This window comes from Schistocerca americana, chromosome 9, assembly GCF_021461395.2.
Source record: "Schistocerca americana isolate TAMUIC-IGC-003095 chromosome 9, iqSchAmer2.1, whole genome shotgun sequence".
Classification (NCBI taxonomy): Eukaryota; Metazoa; Arthropoda; class Insecta; order Orthoptera; family Acrididae; genus Schistocerca; species Schistocerca americana.
In genome coordinates, this window is record NC_060127.1 from 27108882 (window position 1) to 27126233 (window position 17352).

Here is a 17352-nt window from a genome sequence, read left to right on the forward strand (position 1 = left end):
CGGGTCAGCTGTAACATATAAAGCTATAACACATAAAGACGCGGAACGAAGTTCGCCGGGTATAGCTAGTAATACAGAACATTCATAAAGGGCGCGATTATGACAATGGAGGTCACAACCTCTGCACGAACATGCTTTGCTAATACAGAAGCTATTTTTTATACTTGGCAGCCTCCCATTTCAACCTGTTCTCAAGCATCTGGAAAACATTTTGGGCTGAATTACGAGATGTGAATAGTTAATTTACAGCCTTTGCTAAACGTACTTCACGATATCTCCTCACTCGCAAAACGATGGACAAAACACATTCACCAAAGAGGTTAGGTTGAACATGAAGTGCAATTTGCTCCTAATAAACAAAGTCATTCATTTGTCAGGCTGAAAACGTATGATCTTCCTCCACAAAAGCATGTGCAAGCCAAGCCGAGTCTCACGTCATGCGAATCCACACTGCACGAAAAAGTACTCACGGATATGATAATCGCAGTACTGGAACCATAGGTGATATGCACCGGGACTACCGGTTCCTCCCCAGCGTCTGCCGAGTTGTTTTGTGTGGATAATGTGACTGCAGAGACAATCCAGCACCGAGCTCCCGTTAGCTACCAACAGAGCCAGCAGCGAAGGAAGTACGGCCGTTGGATTCATTGTCTTCTGTTGATACCTCGGAGCAGACTCAAGCAGTGGGCATCGCTGCGAGCGCAGCCTCAATATAGCGAGAAGGGCAGCGGAAGTCTACCGCGGGATCACGGAACCACGGGAAGTGCGACGTGTCTCGTGCGGATAGCAGCCACGTTTGTGTTTGAAGTGGGAGTGACCGGCCGCCAAGTGACCAGCTGCTACAGTCTTCGTTCGTTCGTTTTGTGCGCGCATCTACCACACGTTTTTAGGGTGACAGCTATGCTCATCCTCCTAAATTAAAGCTAATTGCAGAATGTGTTGCCACACAACGTGGCACTACACCAAACTGGCACCAATAGCGTACGCACATAGGGAACACACACGACACAGACCTGTAAGTCCACGGTATCGGTGTAAGTTAAGAAAACCGTCCCTAAACACATGTGCTACAAAACGCCACTGTTTCGTGCTCATGTACCCCGACATCAATATGGGATATGAACACCATGCACAGGTACAAAGCCCGAGCAAAGGGTTGGCATACTCTGGATCAGGTGGTCGAGCAGCTGCTGGGGTATAGCCTCCCATTCTTGCACCAGTGCCTGTCGAAGCTCCTGAAGTGTACTAGGAGTATGAAGACGTGCACCGACACGTCGACAGAAAGCATCAGAGACGTGCTCGATGGGGTTTGGGTCTGATGAACAGGCAGGTCACTCCATTCGCCTGATCTCTGATGTTTCAATGTGGCAGCTCAGTGGGGCCGTGCATTATCATCCATCAGGAGGAAGGTGGGACCCACTGCAGCCCTGAAAATATGCACATAGTGGAGCAAAATGACGTCCAGATACACCTGACCCCTTAGAGTTCCTCTGTCAATGACAATTAACTGGACCCACAGGAGAGGTTCCATGAAGCAACAGCTGGCCCGTTAGTCTCTTGGAGAGATGTCGGTAAGTAGACTGTAATTTTCAATAGAGACGCATTTCCTCTTTCCCATCGTCAATGTAAGGGTGTGAGTGTTACAGTAAATGGGCAGTGGTGCATCGGATAGAATTTGCTGGACCCACAGGAGAGGTTCAATGCAGCGACAAGAGTTCCGTTAGTCTTTTCGAAAGACGTCGGCGTGGAGACTGAAGTTTAGATCGCGACGAATTTTCTCTTTTGCAGCATCAATGTAAGGAGGTGAGTGTTACAGCTAACGGGCAGTGTTGCACCGGATAGAATTTATCGGATATATAGAAGAGCTCCCATCCAACGATAGCCAAACCGCTAGTCTCTTGGAGAGATGTCGGTATGGATACGGTAATTTTCAATTGCCTCATATTATCTCCTTCCCACCGTCAGTGTAAGGGTGTGAGTGTTACAGTAAAAGGGCAGTGTTGCATCGGTTAGAAATTACGGGGGAAACAGGAGAGCTCCAATGCAACGACAGCCAAACCGCTAGTCTCTTGGCGAGATGTCGATATGGAGACGGTAATTTTCAATTGCCTCATATTATCTCCTTCCCACCGTTATTGTAAGGGAGTTAGTGTTAAGTAAACGGGCAGTGGTGCACCGGATAGAATTTACTGGACACACAGGAGAGGTTCCACGCAGTGGCAGCAGGCCCGTTTGGCTCTTTGAGAGATGTCTGTATGGAGACTGTAGATATTAATTGTGACGTCTTTCCTCTTTCCCATCGTCAATGTAAAAGACTGAGTGTTACAGTAAACGGGCAGTGTTGCATCGATAGAATTTACTGGACCCACAGGAGATGTTCCATGCAGTGGCCACAGTCCTGTTAGACTCCTCGAGAGCTGTCTGTATGGAGAATGTAAGTTTCAATTACGATCCATTTTCTCTTGACCATACTCAATGCAAGAGTGTGACTGCTAAAGTAATATGGCCATGGTGCATCGGATACAATTTGCTGGACCCGCAGACCAGGTTCCATGCAGCGACAGCAGGCCTGTTAGTATCTTCGAGAGCTGTCTCTGTGGAGAATATAGTTTTCAATTGCGACGCATTTTCTCTTTCGCATCGTCAATGTAATGGTGTGAGAGTTACAGTAAACGGGCAGTGGATAGGATTTACTTGACCCACAGGAGGGGTTCCATGCAGCGACAGCAGGCCCGTTAGTCTCTTCCAGCAATGTCTGAAAGGAGAATGTACTTTTTAATTCCGACGCATTTACTCTTTCCCAGCGTCGGTGTAATGGTGTGAGTGTTGCAGTAAACGGGCAGTGTTGCATCGGATAGAATTTACTGGACCCACAGGTGAGGTTCAATGCAGCGACAGCAGGCCCGTTAGTCTCTTCGAGCGATGACTGAAAGGAGACTTGTACTTTTTAATTTCGACGTCTTTTGTCTTCCCCATCGTCAGAGTAAAGGTAAGAGTGTTAAAGTATACGTGCAGTTTTGCATCAGATAGAATTTACTGGATAAATCAGGTGAGGAACGATGCAGCGACAGCAAGCCTGTTAGTCTCTTCGAGAGATGTATGTATGCAGGCTGTAGTTTACAAATGCGACGCATTCTCTCTTTCCCATCGTAAATGTAATGGTGTGAGTGTTACAGTAAAGGGCAGTGATGCATCGGATAGAATTTACTGCACCCACAGGAGGGATTCGATGCAGCGATAGCAGGCCTGTTAGACTCTTTGAGCGAAGTCTCTATGGAGACTGTAGTTTTCAATTGCGACGCATTTTCTCTTTCCCATCGTCAACGTAAGGATGTGAGTGTTACAGTCGACGGGCAGTGGTGCATCGGATAGAGTTTACTGGACCCACAGGAGAGGTTCCATGCAGTGAAAGCCTGAATGTTAATCTCTTTGAGAGATGTCGGTGTGGAGACTGTAGTTTTCAATTGTGACGCACTTTCTCTTTCCCATCGTCAAAGTAAGGCTGTGAGTGTTAAAGTATACGTGAAGAAGTTTATCAGATAGTATTCAATGGACCCACAGGAGAGGTTGCAAGCATCGACAGCAGGTCTGTTACTCTCTTCGAGAGATGTCTGTATTCAGACTGTAGTTAACAACTGCGACGCGTTTTCTCTTTCCCATAGTCAATGTAATGGTGTGAGTGTTACAGTAAACCTGCAGTGTTGCATCGGTAGAATTTACTGGACTCACAGGAGGGGTTCTATGCAGTGCCAGCAGGCCTGTTAGTCTCTTCGAGTGATGTCTGTATTGAGACTGTACCTTTCAATTCCGACGCATTTTCTCTTTCCAATCGTCAACGTAAGGGTGTGAGTGTTATAGTATTCGTGCAGAGGTGCATCGAATAGAATTTACTTGACCCACAGGAGGGGTTCCATGCAGCGACAGCAGGCTAGTTAGTCTCTTCGAGAGATGTCTGTATGCAGGCTGTTGTTTACAATTGCGACGCATTCTCTCTTTCCCATCATCAATGTAATGGAGTAAGCGGCTCAGTAAACGGGCAGTAGTGCATCGGATAGATTTTACTGGACCCACAAGAGAGGTTCCATTCAGCAACAGCGGGCCTGTTAGTCTCTTCGAGTGGTGTCTGTATGGAGACTGTACTTTCCAATTCCGACGCATTTTCTCTTTCCCATCGTCAAAGTAAGGGTGTGAATGTTAAACTATACGTTCAGAGGACCATCGGATAGAATTTACTTGACCCACAGGAGGGGTTCCATGCAGCGACAGCAGGCTAGTTAGTCTCTTCGAGAGATGTCTGTATGCAGGCTGTTGTTTACAATTGCGACGCATTCTCTCTTTCCCATCATCAATGTAATGGAGTGAGCGGTTCAGTAAACGGGCAGTCGTGCATCGGATAGATTTTACTGGACACACAGGAGAGGTTCCATGCAGCGACACAGGCCCATTATTCTCTTCGAGCGATATCAGAAAGGAGACTCTACTTTTCTATTCCGACGCATTTTCTCTTACTTATCGTCGGTGTGAAGTTGTGGGTGTTACAGTAAACGGGCAGTCGTGAACCGGATAGAATTTACTGCACCAACAGGAGAGGTTCCATGCAGCGAGAGCCGCCCCGTTAGTCTCTTGGAGAGAGATAGGTATGGAGACTGTAGTTTTCTCTTTCCTATCGTCAGAGTAAAGGTATGAGTCTTAAAGTATACGTGCAGTGGCGCTTCCGATATAATTTGCTTGACAAATCGGGATAGGTTCGATGCAGCGACAGCAGTGCTGTTAGTCTCTTCGAGTGATGTCTGTATGCAGACTGTAGTTTACAATAGCGATGCATTTTCTCTCTCCCATCCTCAATGTAATGGTGTGAGTTTTAGCGTAAACGGGCAGTCGCGCATCGGATAGAATTTACTGAACGCACAGGAGAGATTCCATGCAGCAACAGCCTGCCCGTTAGTCACTTGGAGAGATGTCGGTATGGAGACTGTAGTTTTCAATTGCCATGCAGTTTCCCTTTCCCATCGTCAGTGTTAGGGTGCGAATGTTACAATAAACGGTCAGAGGTGCATCAGATACTAGCTACTGTACACCCAGTAGAGGTTCCATGCATCGACCTCAGGCAGAGATGTCGGCAGAGATGTCGGCGTCGAGACTTGTTTTAATCGCGACGCATTATATCCTTCGCATCGTCTTGTTACGGTGCGAGCGGTACAGTAAACAGGCAGTGGTGCGTCGAATACAAGCTACTGGACTCCCAGTCGCGTGTTAGTCCGTGATGCATTCTCTCTTTCGCATCGTCAAAATTAGGGTGTTAGTGTTACAGTAAATGGACAGTTTTGTATGGGATACTAGATACTGTACTCCCAGGAGAGGTTGCATGCAGTGATTGCAGGCCTTTTAGAGTCTTGGAGAGATATCATGATGGAGTCTGTACTTTTCAATCGCGACACATTTTCTCATTTAATGTAAGGGTGTGAGTGTTACAGTAAAAGGGCAGTGGTGGATCGCATACTAGCTACTCGAATCCAAGGAGAGGTTCCACGCAGCGACAGCAGGCCTCTTAGTTTCTAGAGGAGCTGTTGGCATGGAGACTGTAGTTTTGAATCGCGACGCTATATCTCTTTCGAATCGTCAATGTTAGGGTGCAAGGGCTACAGTGAACCGGTAGTGGTGCATTGGATACAAGCCCCTGGACTCCCAGGGGTGGTTACATGCAGCGACCACATGCGTGTTAGTCTTTAAGAGAAAAGTCGAAATCGAGTGGATAGTTTTCAATCACGACACAATTTCTGTGTCACATCGTCTATGTAAGGATGCTAGGGTTACAGTAAAGGACAGTGGTGCATCGGATACAAGCTACTGGACACCCAACAGAGGTTCCATGCATATACTGCAGGCGTGTTAGTCTCTTGGAGTGATGTCGGCATGGAGACTGTAGTTTTCAATCGCGACGCACTTTCTCTTTCTCGTCATCAATGTTGGGGTGCTAGTGTTACAGTAAATGGGCTGTGGTGAATCGGATACAACCAACTGGATTCCCAGGAGAGGTTCCATGCAGATATTGCAGGTGTGTTAGTCTCTTGGAGTGATAACGGCATGGAGACTGTAGTTTTCAATCACGACGCACTTTCTCCTTCGCGTCGTCAATGTCGGGGTGCGAGTGTTACAGTAAATGGGCTGTGGTGCATCGGACACAACCTACTGGATTCCCAGGAGAGGTTCCATGCAGCCACTGCAGGCGTGTTAATCTCTTGGAGAGATGTGGGCGTGGAGAATTTAGTTTCATTCGCACACATTTTCTCTTTCGCATCGTTAATGTTAGGGTCTGAGTACTCTGCAACGGGCAGTGGTGCATCAGATACAAGCTGCTGGACTCCCAGCAGAGTTTCCATGTACTGTCCGCAGGCGTGTTAGTCTCTTGGAGAGACTTCGGCATGGAAATTGTAGATTTCAATCGCGACACATTTTGTAATTTGCACCACCAATGTTAGGGTGCGTGTGTTACAGTAAACGGGCAGTGGTGCATCGGGTACAAGCTACAGGAATCTCAGGAAGGGTTCCATTCGGCGACCGCAGCGATGATAGTCTGTTGCAGGGAAGTCGGTATGGAGCCCGTAGTTTTCATTCGCGACGCATTTTCTCTTTCGCTGCGTCAGTGTGAGGATGCGAGGTTTATAGTAATTGGCCAAAGGAGCATCGGATACAAGATACTGGACTACCAGGAGAGGTTTATGGGGTGATGGTAGCCACGTTGGTCTGTTGCAGAGAGGTCGGCATGGAGCCTGCAATTTTCAATCGCGACGCAGTGTCTGTGTCGCATCGTCAATGAGACAGTGCGAGGGTTACAGTAAACGGGCAGTGAGCATCAGATACAAGCTACTGGACATGGAGGAGAGGCTCATGCGATGATGGTAGCCACGTTAGAGTCTTGGAGAGCTGACGGCATGGAGCCTGCAATTTTCAATCCTGTCGCATTTTCTGTGTCGCATGTCGCATCGTCAATGTGTTGTATGATTGTTACAGCTCCGTCTCTCTCTCTCTCTCTCTCTCTCTCTCTCTCTCTCTCTATATATATATATATATATATATATATATATATATATATATATATATATAAAGTGTGTGTGTGTCTTTTCGCCCTTTTCACACACGCACAGAATAATAATAATAATAATGAAAAATCACCTTTAACTGTACCACCGCTAGCCATCTTGTTTCTGTACCTTCAACTCTTCCACTATATGTCATATTTGTTTTTACAGCTGGTAAACTGAGAAACATTGACAGTACAGCTGCATATATAGTGTTTGACAGTGATGAAGATGAGGAAAAAGAAAACGTAAGTGAAACGTAATATAAATACACACACACACACAAAATTAATTAATTTCAGGTATAGCCATAACAATTTCCAAATCGTAATTTTGGCTTAAATAATTCGTCTACTTTAAGGTGTAAGTGGTTGCAGATGATAAACTGTGAAACAAAACATTTACTGTAGAAACTTAACACATTAGGAAAACCATAGCATGTGGTAAAAAGGTACGAAATCATAATTTTATGTGTTTTTTCAAATATCTGTAATTACAATTGAAAAACTAATATTTACATGTATAAGGATAGTAGAGAACATTCTTTATCTTTAAAGCCATAAAATAAAATCCCACTGAAAATGCTGCAACTGCAGTGAAACATGTTTGGGTTAAATAAAAATGTGTTTTGCTGAAAGCAGACCCTACCCATAAACATATGTATTGTTAAAGCAAACACAGGATAAAAAAAGAGCTTCAGCCCCAAGATGATTATTTATGTATAAGTTTGCTTTTTTATTATTTGTGTGCCACTCCGCTGAAGAGCGGCGGATTGTACAACAGCCAGCCCTCCCATGCCCGTGTGGGGCAGGGGAATGAAATTATAACAAAGAAGAGAAAACAGAACTGGCAGTCAGCAGTTTTAGTCCTGTTTCTAATACATGCTGTTACGGAAGTTCATTCGCCAACGGCCTTGTCGCAGTGATAACACCGCTTCCCGTCAGATCGCCGAAGTTGAGCGCTGTCGGGTTAGGCTGGCTAGCACTTGGATTGGTGCTGTTGGTAAGTGGGGTGCACTGAGCGCTCCTGAGGCAAACTGAGAAGCTACTTGATTGAGAAGTAGTGGCTCCGGTCTCGTAAACTGGCATACAGCCGGAAGAGCGGTGTACTGACCACGTGCCCCTCCATATCGGCATCCAATGACACCTGTCGGCTGAGGGTGATATGGCGGCCGGTCGTTACCGTTGGGCCTTCCAACGCCTGTTCGGACGGAGTTATGTTACATTAAGGGAAGTTCATTGACTTCTCTTTACGTAGACGTGAAAAGCAGCATAAGCTGGCTGTTTCTTTTCTAAATATGAATAATGGACATATTAAAAAATTCTGATACATCATAAAGACAACAAAAAAATCCGTCTTTTGCAAATGAGTCATACATTTGTTTGTGCCAGACATGTTTTGGCAATTCATGGTAAGCATCATCTGTGATCTACAACAGATAAGAAAATTATTTAGTTATACACGTTTCGATAAGAGGTCTGCACTGTTTCTTGGCTGCTCATTTCAGTTGATTGGCTATAAACAAGTATACGTTTGTGTTCATTACATCTACATTCATTTTATGCCCTTTTCACGTTTTAATGTGTTCTAGACACAGTAGCACTTTACAGGTGTTCCTGCTCATTTGCTCCATGGCTGACTGAGTGATGTCAGGAACTATGAAGCCTGAAAGCGGAGGGAGGAGTTGAGATGGGATGGAAGGAAGGAGGGAGGGAGGGTGTTTGTGTGTGTGTGTGTGTGTTTGTTTGAGTTCTTTTGTGGTGAAACATCTATTATTTTAGAGTTTGAATATTATTCTCCTGCTATTGCTTTCATGCAAATATTGTTGGTAGCAACATCAGGTGCTCCGCAATGAATCAAAACTCTTTGCAACAAAGGACTTATTGGCTTTTAGCGTTCCTACCCAGAAACTTTCTGCATGCCAACATCCAAGACCTATTAGTTGACATCCGCAGCTTCGGAAGCACTGTAGCATTTATCTGGATTCCGAGCCATGTGGGCATTCCGAGAAATGAACTCACTGACACATTAGCTAAAGAAGCAACCACATGGGACAAATTTGAACTCGTAGTAGTAGGCACAGGCCTGGGTTTTCAGCTGAAAAATCAAATTCGTGAAACCTGAGGTATGGAACAGCGGACTGTCATAACCCTCGACAACACGTGCGCTATTGAGAGGACCATCAGGGTGTGGCATACTTCTCTCTGAGCATCTCAGAGACGCAACATTGTAATATGCTGACTACATATTGGACACAACAGACTTGAATGAAATTTTCACTCTGCAGCGGAGTGTGCGCTGATATGAAACTTCCTGGCAGATTAAAACTGTGTGCCGGACCGAGACTCGAACTCGGGACCTTTGCCTTTCACGGGTAATTGCTCTACCACTGAGCTACCCCAGCACGACTCACGCTGTACTTCTGCCAGTACCTCGTCTCCTACCTTCCAAACTTTACAGAAGCTCTTCTGCGAGGTTCGCAGCCCCAGGCTGTGGCTAAGCCATGTCTCCGCAATATCCTTTCTTTCAGGAGTGCTAGTTCTGCAAGGTTCGCAGAAAAGCTTCTGTAAGGTTTGGAAGATAGGAGACGAGGTACTGGCAGAAGTAAAGCTGTGAGGACGGGGCGTGAGTTGTGCTAGGGTAGCTCAGTGGTAGAGCACTTGCCCGCGAAAAGCAACGGTCCTGAGTTCGAGTCTCGGTCCGCACATAGTTTTAATCTGCCAGGAAGTTTCATATCAGCGCACACTCCGCTGCAGAGTGAAAATCTCATTCTGGAAACATCCCCCAGGCCGTGGCTAAGCCATGTCTCCGCAATATCCTTTCTTTCAGGAGTGCTGGTTCTGCAATTTTGGCAGAAGAGCTTCTGTAAAGTTGGGAAGTAGGAGACGAGGTACTGGCAGAAGTAAAGCTGCGAGGACGGGGCGTGAGTCGTGCTGGGGTAGCTCAGTGGTAGAGCACTTGCCCGCGAAAGGCAAAGGTCCCGAGTTCGAGTCTCGGTCCGGCACACAGTTTTATTCTGCCAGGAAGTTTCACAACAGACTTACCCGAGAGTTCTGTATACATCATCGATACTCCCCCAAGCGCAGCTGTGGTAGTCATCTCACGACAGTCCGTATCCTTAAGGAGAGCGTGCTGCTGGCTCATCCACCTTCCTATCCCAGATACTTGTGAACAATGGGATAACTGCTAAGAAAGTCATATGTTTCGTTGAGGGAAAGTGGATACCATAACAAAATATAGTGCACCTTAGCATTACGTGTCTGGGGTGGATGCAAGCAGTACCTGTGACTGGGACTTAAGCCTTGGGCAGTCTCAGGCTACTTTATCCATCCGCACTGTCATGAATTTTTAAATTTTGCGAAGATATTTTAATTATCTCATTAAGCTAATTACCTCATTGACCTGTCTACTCTGTACAGTCATCAGTTTTATGAGGTCTTTTCAGTCGCACTGACTACGTATAGTGGATGGCCTTTGAGTATCACGGAGTGGTGCGGATGGAGACAGCTGCCAGCTGTGGGGACACTTCTGCTTCCGCACCAGCATCCGTCCCCAGCGACTACCTGCGGTTTCCAGCTGCCTGCTTTTCTTTTCACTTTTAAGCATCTGGCTTAAGCTACAGTCACGCCAATTTGCAATCACGACGACGGGGTCCGGACCTTGCAGCTGACCATTCTCATTTTCTCGTTTCTCATCATTTTACGTGAATTTCCAGTGAAATGATGTGCAGATAACCAACACATTTAGTTTCTTTAAATCGATGGTAATTATCATGTCTGTTTCGACCATCGACCTGCTGTAAGAGTAATCGCAGTTCATACGACCAGGTCACACATTTCTTTTGACGCACAATGTCTCGATGGCACCGCCCCCAATTCAGTCGCAGCCGACGATGTCGCTGGTGAGACCTGGTAATTAAGGAAGGCAGGATGTGCTACGATTGTGGATCGGGCCCGAATCAATTACTATTGGTTTGCTTCGGAATTTCACTCATTTATTTTAATAAATAATTTTTGAAAACAAGCGAATGAGGTCGCATTCAGACTTTTAAGACATGAAACCACAATCACAGCTGAAGGCCTTTAACGCCAGAATGGCAATTATAAAAAATTAAACAAACATACGTAAAGTACAGACAGCAAATAATTTTGGAAAACAACCCAATGTGGTCGCAATCAGAATTTTAAGGCAAGTAACCACAATCATGGCTGAAGGCCTTTAACGCCCAAATGGCAATTATACAAAATTTAACAAATATACTGTCAAACGGCGAATGACATAGTAAAAGTTAATTTAAAAAAAAAAAAAAAAAAAAAAAAAAAACAGATCACCAAACGGGTGAGATGGTAACTTAATAATACAGTAATAAAATAAACACAAGGCCCAGTGAGAGACGGTGCTCCAGGAATCGACCTCTGAGTAGCTCACATCAAAAACACTTTCGCAAGCGAAGGCAGCCAAGAGTTGCATTCAAGATGGTAACTCGGACTAGTCGCAGACCAACGAGCAACTAATGATAATCTTGTTGAGGCTACCTGACATCAAACAAAACAAATGCACGATGTAAAATTATGCCAAAGTCCGAACCGGCGGTCTGGACTCCGCCTGCAGAATACTGTGATTAGAGCGCCAGGAACAAGAAGGAATGTCTCCCACTAAGGTAGAAGAACGCCACCCAACCTACAATCAAGTAGCTGTCAAACTCACACGCCTCACCGGACAGCGGCGGTAAGGCGAGGAAACGTACACTGCCGTTACATACACTAACCCCCAGGGCAGGTAACTGGGGCGAGGGAGCCCACAAGACAGGAAAATACCGCTGGTTGAACTTAACACTGTAAGAAGCTGAAATTAGTAAGCAGTAATTAGAAGCTCAGGAAGGCTAATCAGATCCGCCTTCCCCAGGTGCTCCACTCGCTACTTTTCGCCTCGGCGACACTAAGAGGAGCAACACGAACCCAAGTCACTGCAGAATCGCGAGATTTCACAGTGGTGGAGGTTTCTCTACGCGAATTGCAATGCACTCAACTTGAACATGCAGGATCCGTTTTCAACGAGGTCGTGCACGCTCGTGACCACGGAAGAAGCCGAGGTCGACCTAAAGATAGGGCAGCAGAACTACATATCGATAAGCGCCGCTGCTGTCACTAGCTGACAGGCAACGCATATGGAACCGAGTGGCGCCAGTGAACAAAAGAAGAAGACAAACAACGCAACCATGCCGACTAAACGATATGGTCTAGCAGAAACTTTCACACGGCATCAACGCGAGCCGCAGCACGGCTCAGCTGGTTGAACATTGGTGCCGGGCCACAACAGTCTGTTCTTTGCAAACGTTGGTCACGTCAGCAGGTTTCCCCAAATGTTGCCCACCCCATCGCTGGAGTGATTCCCCATCTGCCTCTCCTCAGCTTATCTCATTTCCCTACCACGCCCCGTGCGCTCAGTAGCACCAGTCAGTCACAGTGGAGTGGTCATTAAGGTTTCGGGTCGTCAGTGTATATCTTTAGATTTTGGGTTAGAGGTTAGTCTTGTTCGTGACCGTTGTGATCATCAACCAAAAATGCGTTAGGTGTGTAATAGGTTCCGTGCGTTTGGAAAGATTATACCTCCACGATTTATGTCAACTAATAATGGATGGGTATGCTGTGTGTGCCGGTTGTCTGGGAAATCTTTGGGGCTTTCCTTAAGTCTCATTGGCTGCTTTTGCGACCCCCATGCTCTTCACATAAACATAGTGTAAACAAATTGTATGTTTCTATACTTTTTACAAATATCGTATGTGAATCACACAAACATTTCGGTGTAAACTTGCTGTCGTAACATCAGTTTCCTCCATCACTGAAATTAAAAAACTACTCCATTATCATTTGAAACTGTAAATATCAGTGTGCCTGAAGACTACATCATACTTGTTTAGGGGCTTCCTTTCTGTTACAGTCCAAACCTTCTGTGTGTGGCCAAGTCTCTGTTCGCTGCGGCGCTGGCCTGAACTTTCTGTTCTCAGTAGATATGCAGTCAGTGAATTTCGCTGTGCCCTGCGGATTCCAGAAGTAAGTTCATTAAACGTATGAGTTCGAGCCACATCTTATGGAGATAAAGATTAAAGAAAACCAAGGCTGAAGTAAAAAGAGAGAAATATGTGCTGCATTGTTAATAAAACTGATGCAGATTTAGGGGAACGAAACGAAGGATGATACGTTCAAGATTAATACTACGGAAGAGCCTTTCGGAAAGAAGGAAAGCAAAAACTCGTTTACAAATGGAGTGTCTGCTGACAGTATGAACTAGAGGAAATTGTAGAGACAGCATATTTACTGAAACTTCTTTGCCTACTAAAGCAGTATGTAGCGGAGAGTACTTCTGATACATCTCCTACCTCTCAGCCCCCCCCCCTTACCCCCCACCCCTCTTTATTCCGCTCACGACTGGCATGAGGGAAAATTGACTGTCGGTAAAGCTCCGTATGACGTCTAATATCCCTAACTTATAGTCCTGATCATTTAGGCAGATGTGTGTGGGAGGAAGTAATATGTTGTCCGAATTTTCTTGGATCGTCGCCCTTCGAAATCTCAATAGCAGCCATCTCCGTAATGCACAATGCGTCTTATTCAACGTGTGATACTTGGGTCTGTTGAGCATTTTCGCAAAGCTGTCGCGTCGAGTAAAGAACCCCGTCAAGAAATGCGCCGCTCTTCGTTATCTTGTCTACCTCTTCTGTTAATCCTACGAGGAGCCCAGACCAATGAACACTACTGAGGAGTCAGTCGAACGAGTATTTTGTAAGCCACTTCTTTCGTGAATGAATTACATATTAAGACTGTCCCTGCTTTACCTAATACCCGTTGCGTGCGGTGAGCTCACAATAAGTCGGTCTCGACGGCTACTCATGTGTACTTTATAGTCGTCACTTATAACATGTCTTAACTACTAGTAATAATCGGGTTGTTCATAGTTACTCATGATCTGCCGCAGTCGTCGTCCTAAGTACACTCACAGTCACTGTAAATTAACTACTCAAGACTTAATTTAGTTTAATCTTGTGTTAAGTTTCATCATTTTTATTATACTTTCAAAACAAAATCAAAGTATTACTACATTAGCCTACGATACTTTCAATACAAAAGGAGCAGCTAAATGCTCACTGCTCAAAAACCAGACTGACCTACATTGCCAACATGTCTGTAACTATTTATACTTTCTTAAAAATCCCGAACAATCCTCAGCATTGTTTAAAATGAGTATTTGATTAATTAACAATTAAAACTCTCATCCTAAAACAAATGATACATTTCAATGATTACCTTGATTCTTATATATTAAACACATGAGTGGATTCTAGTCTCTGTTTTAAAGGTATTATGTATAACATCTTAGGTATCAAATGTTAACAAAACACTTGTTATATTTACTAATTAAAGAAGATTCATATCATACAAAATGTTCCTACGAATTAACGGACTTCTACACATTAGTGTAATTAAGATTCCATAATTATTTTCTTCATAAATTTTTCAGAAGTACATATTTTCATACACCTCTATGTCAGAAATTACTGTTTATGGTTAAAATTTACGTGTTTAAATTAGTTTCAATTAGACTGTTACGTTTCACACTGTTCCCAACTGTTTACCGCCTATAGTGTAACAGAGCAGGAGTGGGCTATTTATGCGCAGAATGTTATACTTCTTCACTAAACACAAAGGAATTACAAACATTGGCTGCGACTGGGCATTGATTTGAATCAATGGGGAAAGTTGAAAATTTGTGCCAGACCGGTATTTGAAACCAGGTCTCCTGCTTACTAGGCAGATACGCAGATACACAGTGCTCGTCGCTACTGCGCGGACTGCCATGGCACGCTTCCCACCAGACCCAAATTCTCAACCTATCCACACACTACCAGTTTAATGTCCCTTGCCCACCGTCTTCATTACGCGCGGCATTTCGCTGATTCCCGTAACAGACCGACCCAGGTGCCTCCGCACTGAAGAGACCGTTGGTCATCCTCGACTTAATTATGTGGTATCTGATCTTTCAGACATGTCCCGAAGAACAGATACCATTTCGATCCAACAGCTACTATGAATTAAAACGAAACGTAATTACAGAGTTTCTCCATCCTTAATTACGATGTGCATTCAAGTTCTAAGGCCTCCGATTTTTTTTCTAATTAACTACTCACCCGAAATCGATGAAACTGGCGTTACTTCTCGACGTAATCGCCCTGCAGACGTACACATTTTTCATAACGCTGACGCCATGATTTCATGGCAGCGGCGAAGGCTTCTTTAGGAGTCTGTTTTGACCACTGGAAAATCGCTGAGGCAATAGCAGCACGGCTGGTGAATGTGCGGCCACGGAGAGAGTCTTTCATTGTTGGAAAAAGCCAAAAGTCACTAGGAGCCAGGTCAGGTGAGTAGGGAGCATGAGGAATCACTTCAAAGTTGTTATCACGAAGAAACTGTTGCGTAACGTTAGCTCGATGTGCGGGTGCGTTGTCTTGGTGAAACAGCACTCGCGCAGCCCTTCCCGGACGGTTTTGTTGCAGTGCAGGAAGGAATTTGTTCTTCAAAACATTTTCGTAGGATGCACCTGTTACCGTGTGGTGACCTTTGGAACGCAATGGGTAAGGATTACGCCCTCGCTGTCCCAGAACATGGACACCATCATTTTTTCAGCACTGGCGGTTATCCGAAATATTTTTGGTGGCGGTGAATCTGTGTGCTTCCATTGAGCTGACTGGCGCTTTGTTTCTGGATTGAAAAATGGCATCCACGTCTCATCCATTGTCACAACCGACGAAAAGAAAGTCCCATTCATGCTGTCGTTGCGCGTCAACATTGCTCGGCAACATGCCACACGGGCAGCCATGTGGTCGTCCGTCAGCATTCGTGGCACCCACCTGGATGACACTTTTCGCATTTTCGGGTAGTCATGCAGGATTGTGTGCACAGAACCCACAGAAATGCCAACTCTGGAGGTGATCTGTTCAACAGTCATTCGGCGATCCCCCAAAACAATTCTCTCCACTATCTCGATCGTGTCTTCAGACCGGCTTGGGCGAGCCCGAGGTTGTTTCGGTTTGTTGTCTCACGATGTTCTGCCTTCATTAAACTGTCGCACCCACGAACGCACTTTCGACACATCCATAACTCCATCACCACATGTCTCCTTCAACTGTCGATGAATTTCAATTGGTTTCACACCACGCAAATTCAGAAAACGAATGATTGCACGCTGTTCAAGTAAGGAAAACGTCGCCATTTTAAGTATTTAAAACAGTTATTATTCTCGCCGCTGGCGGTAAAATTCCATCTGCCGTACGGCGCTGCCATCTCTGGGACGTATTGACAATGAACGCAGCCTCATTTTAAAACAATGCGCATGTTTCTATCTCTTTCCAGTCCGGAGAAAAAAAATCGGAGGCCTTAGAACTTGAATGCACCTCGTACCAACACTTAGCAGCTATTTTTTTTTTTTGTGACGATGCAGATATGCTAGAATTACATCTGTAGTAGGAAATGAACCTGATGGTTCAGGCACGGTCAGGGCACGAAGCAGGGCAGGAAGTGGTCCTTTCCAAGCCATACAGCTAGGAATGCGGTTCCATATGTTCAACACCTTGGCTCTGCCGTGACAGGACTTTGCAATCATGTTGAGACCTGAAATGAGTTTCTACAGCCTTGTAGAGAGTAAATACAGTATATGCGCTTCCTTGCCAGAGTGAAAGCTTTCTTCACTGTCTGTTCGCCCATGTAGCTAGGGCTGCCACAGGGAATTGCTCTTGTTTATTGGTCCATTCATGTGAGAAGCGACCACAGTACAGTATAGGTGTGGGCGACCATTTTTGTTCCGCTTCTAGACAAGCCAACATAAAACATCACTAGTAGAACGTGTTATTATTTTGTGAAAATACGATGGTCGTTCAATAAGTAATGCCCCACATTTTTTTCTCACAACATATTTTTTTTTGTTAAGAGTCATAATTTGGTGACAATATACATCAACATGTCTTGTCCAAGTCCTATTTTTCTTCGTACTCTCCATCACGTACTATGGGCATTCGCCAACGTTGTGGAAGAGCATGTATTCCCTTCGGATAAAAGCCTTTGCCCTGTAGGCGTAACCATGTTTTCACTGCATGACTGACACTCTGGTCATCTTCAAAGTGTGTTTGCCGTAGAGAACCTCCAAGCGGCCCAAGGATGTGGAAGTCCGAGGGTGCCAGGTCTGGACTGTAGGGTAGATTACGCAGTGATGTTCAGCCCAA

At 45.2% G+C, this 17352-nt stretch overlaps 1 protein-coding gene across 1 annotated transcript in view; it reads right to left on the reverse strand.

The window, feature by feature from the left end:
* Positions 1-10142, reverse strand: part of LOC124551232 — a 111183-nt gene extending 101041 nt beyond the window's left edge. The window contains exon 1 of the mRNA XM_047126225.1: positions 10124-10142. Within this exon, the coding sequence (XP_046982181.1) occupies positions 10124-10142 (19 nt within the window). The remainder of the gene's footprint in view (positions 1-10123) is intronic.
* Between the last annotated feature and the right edge of the window lie 7210 nt (positions 10143-17352).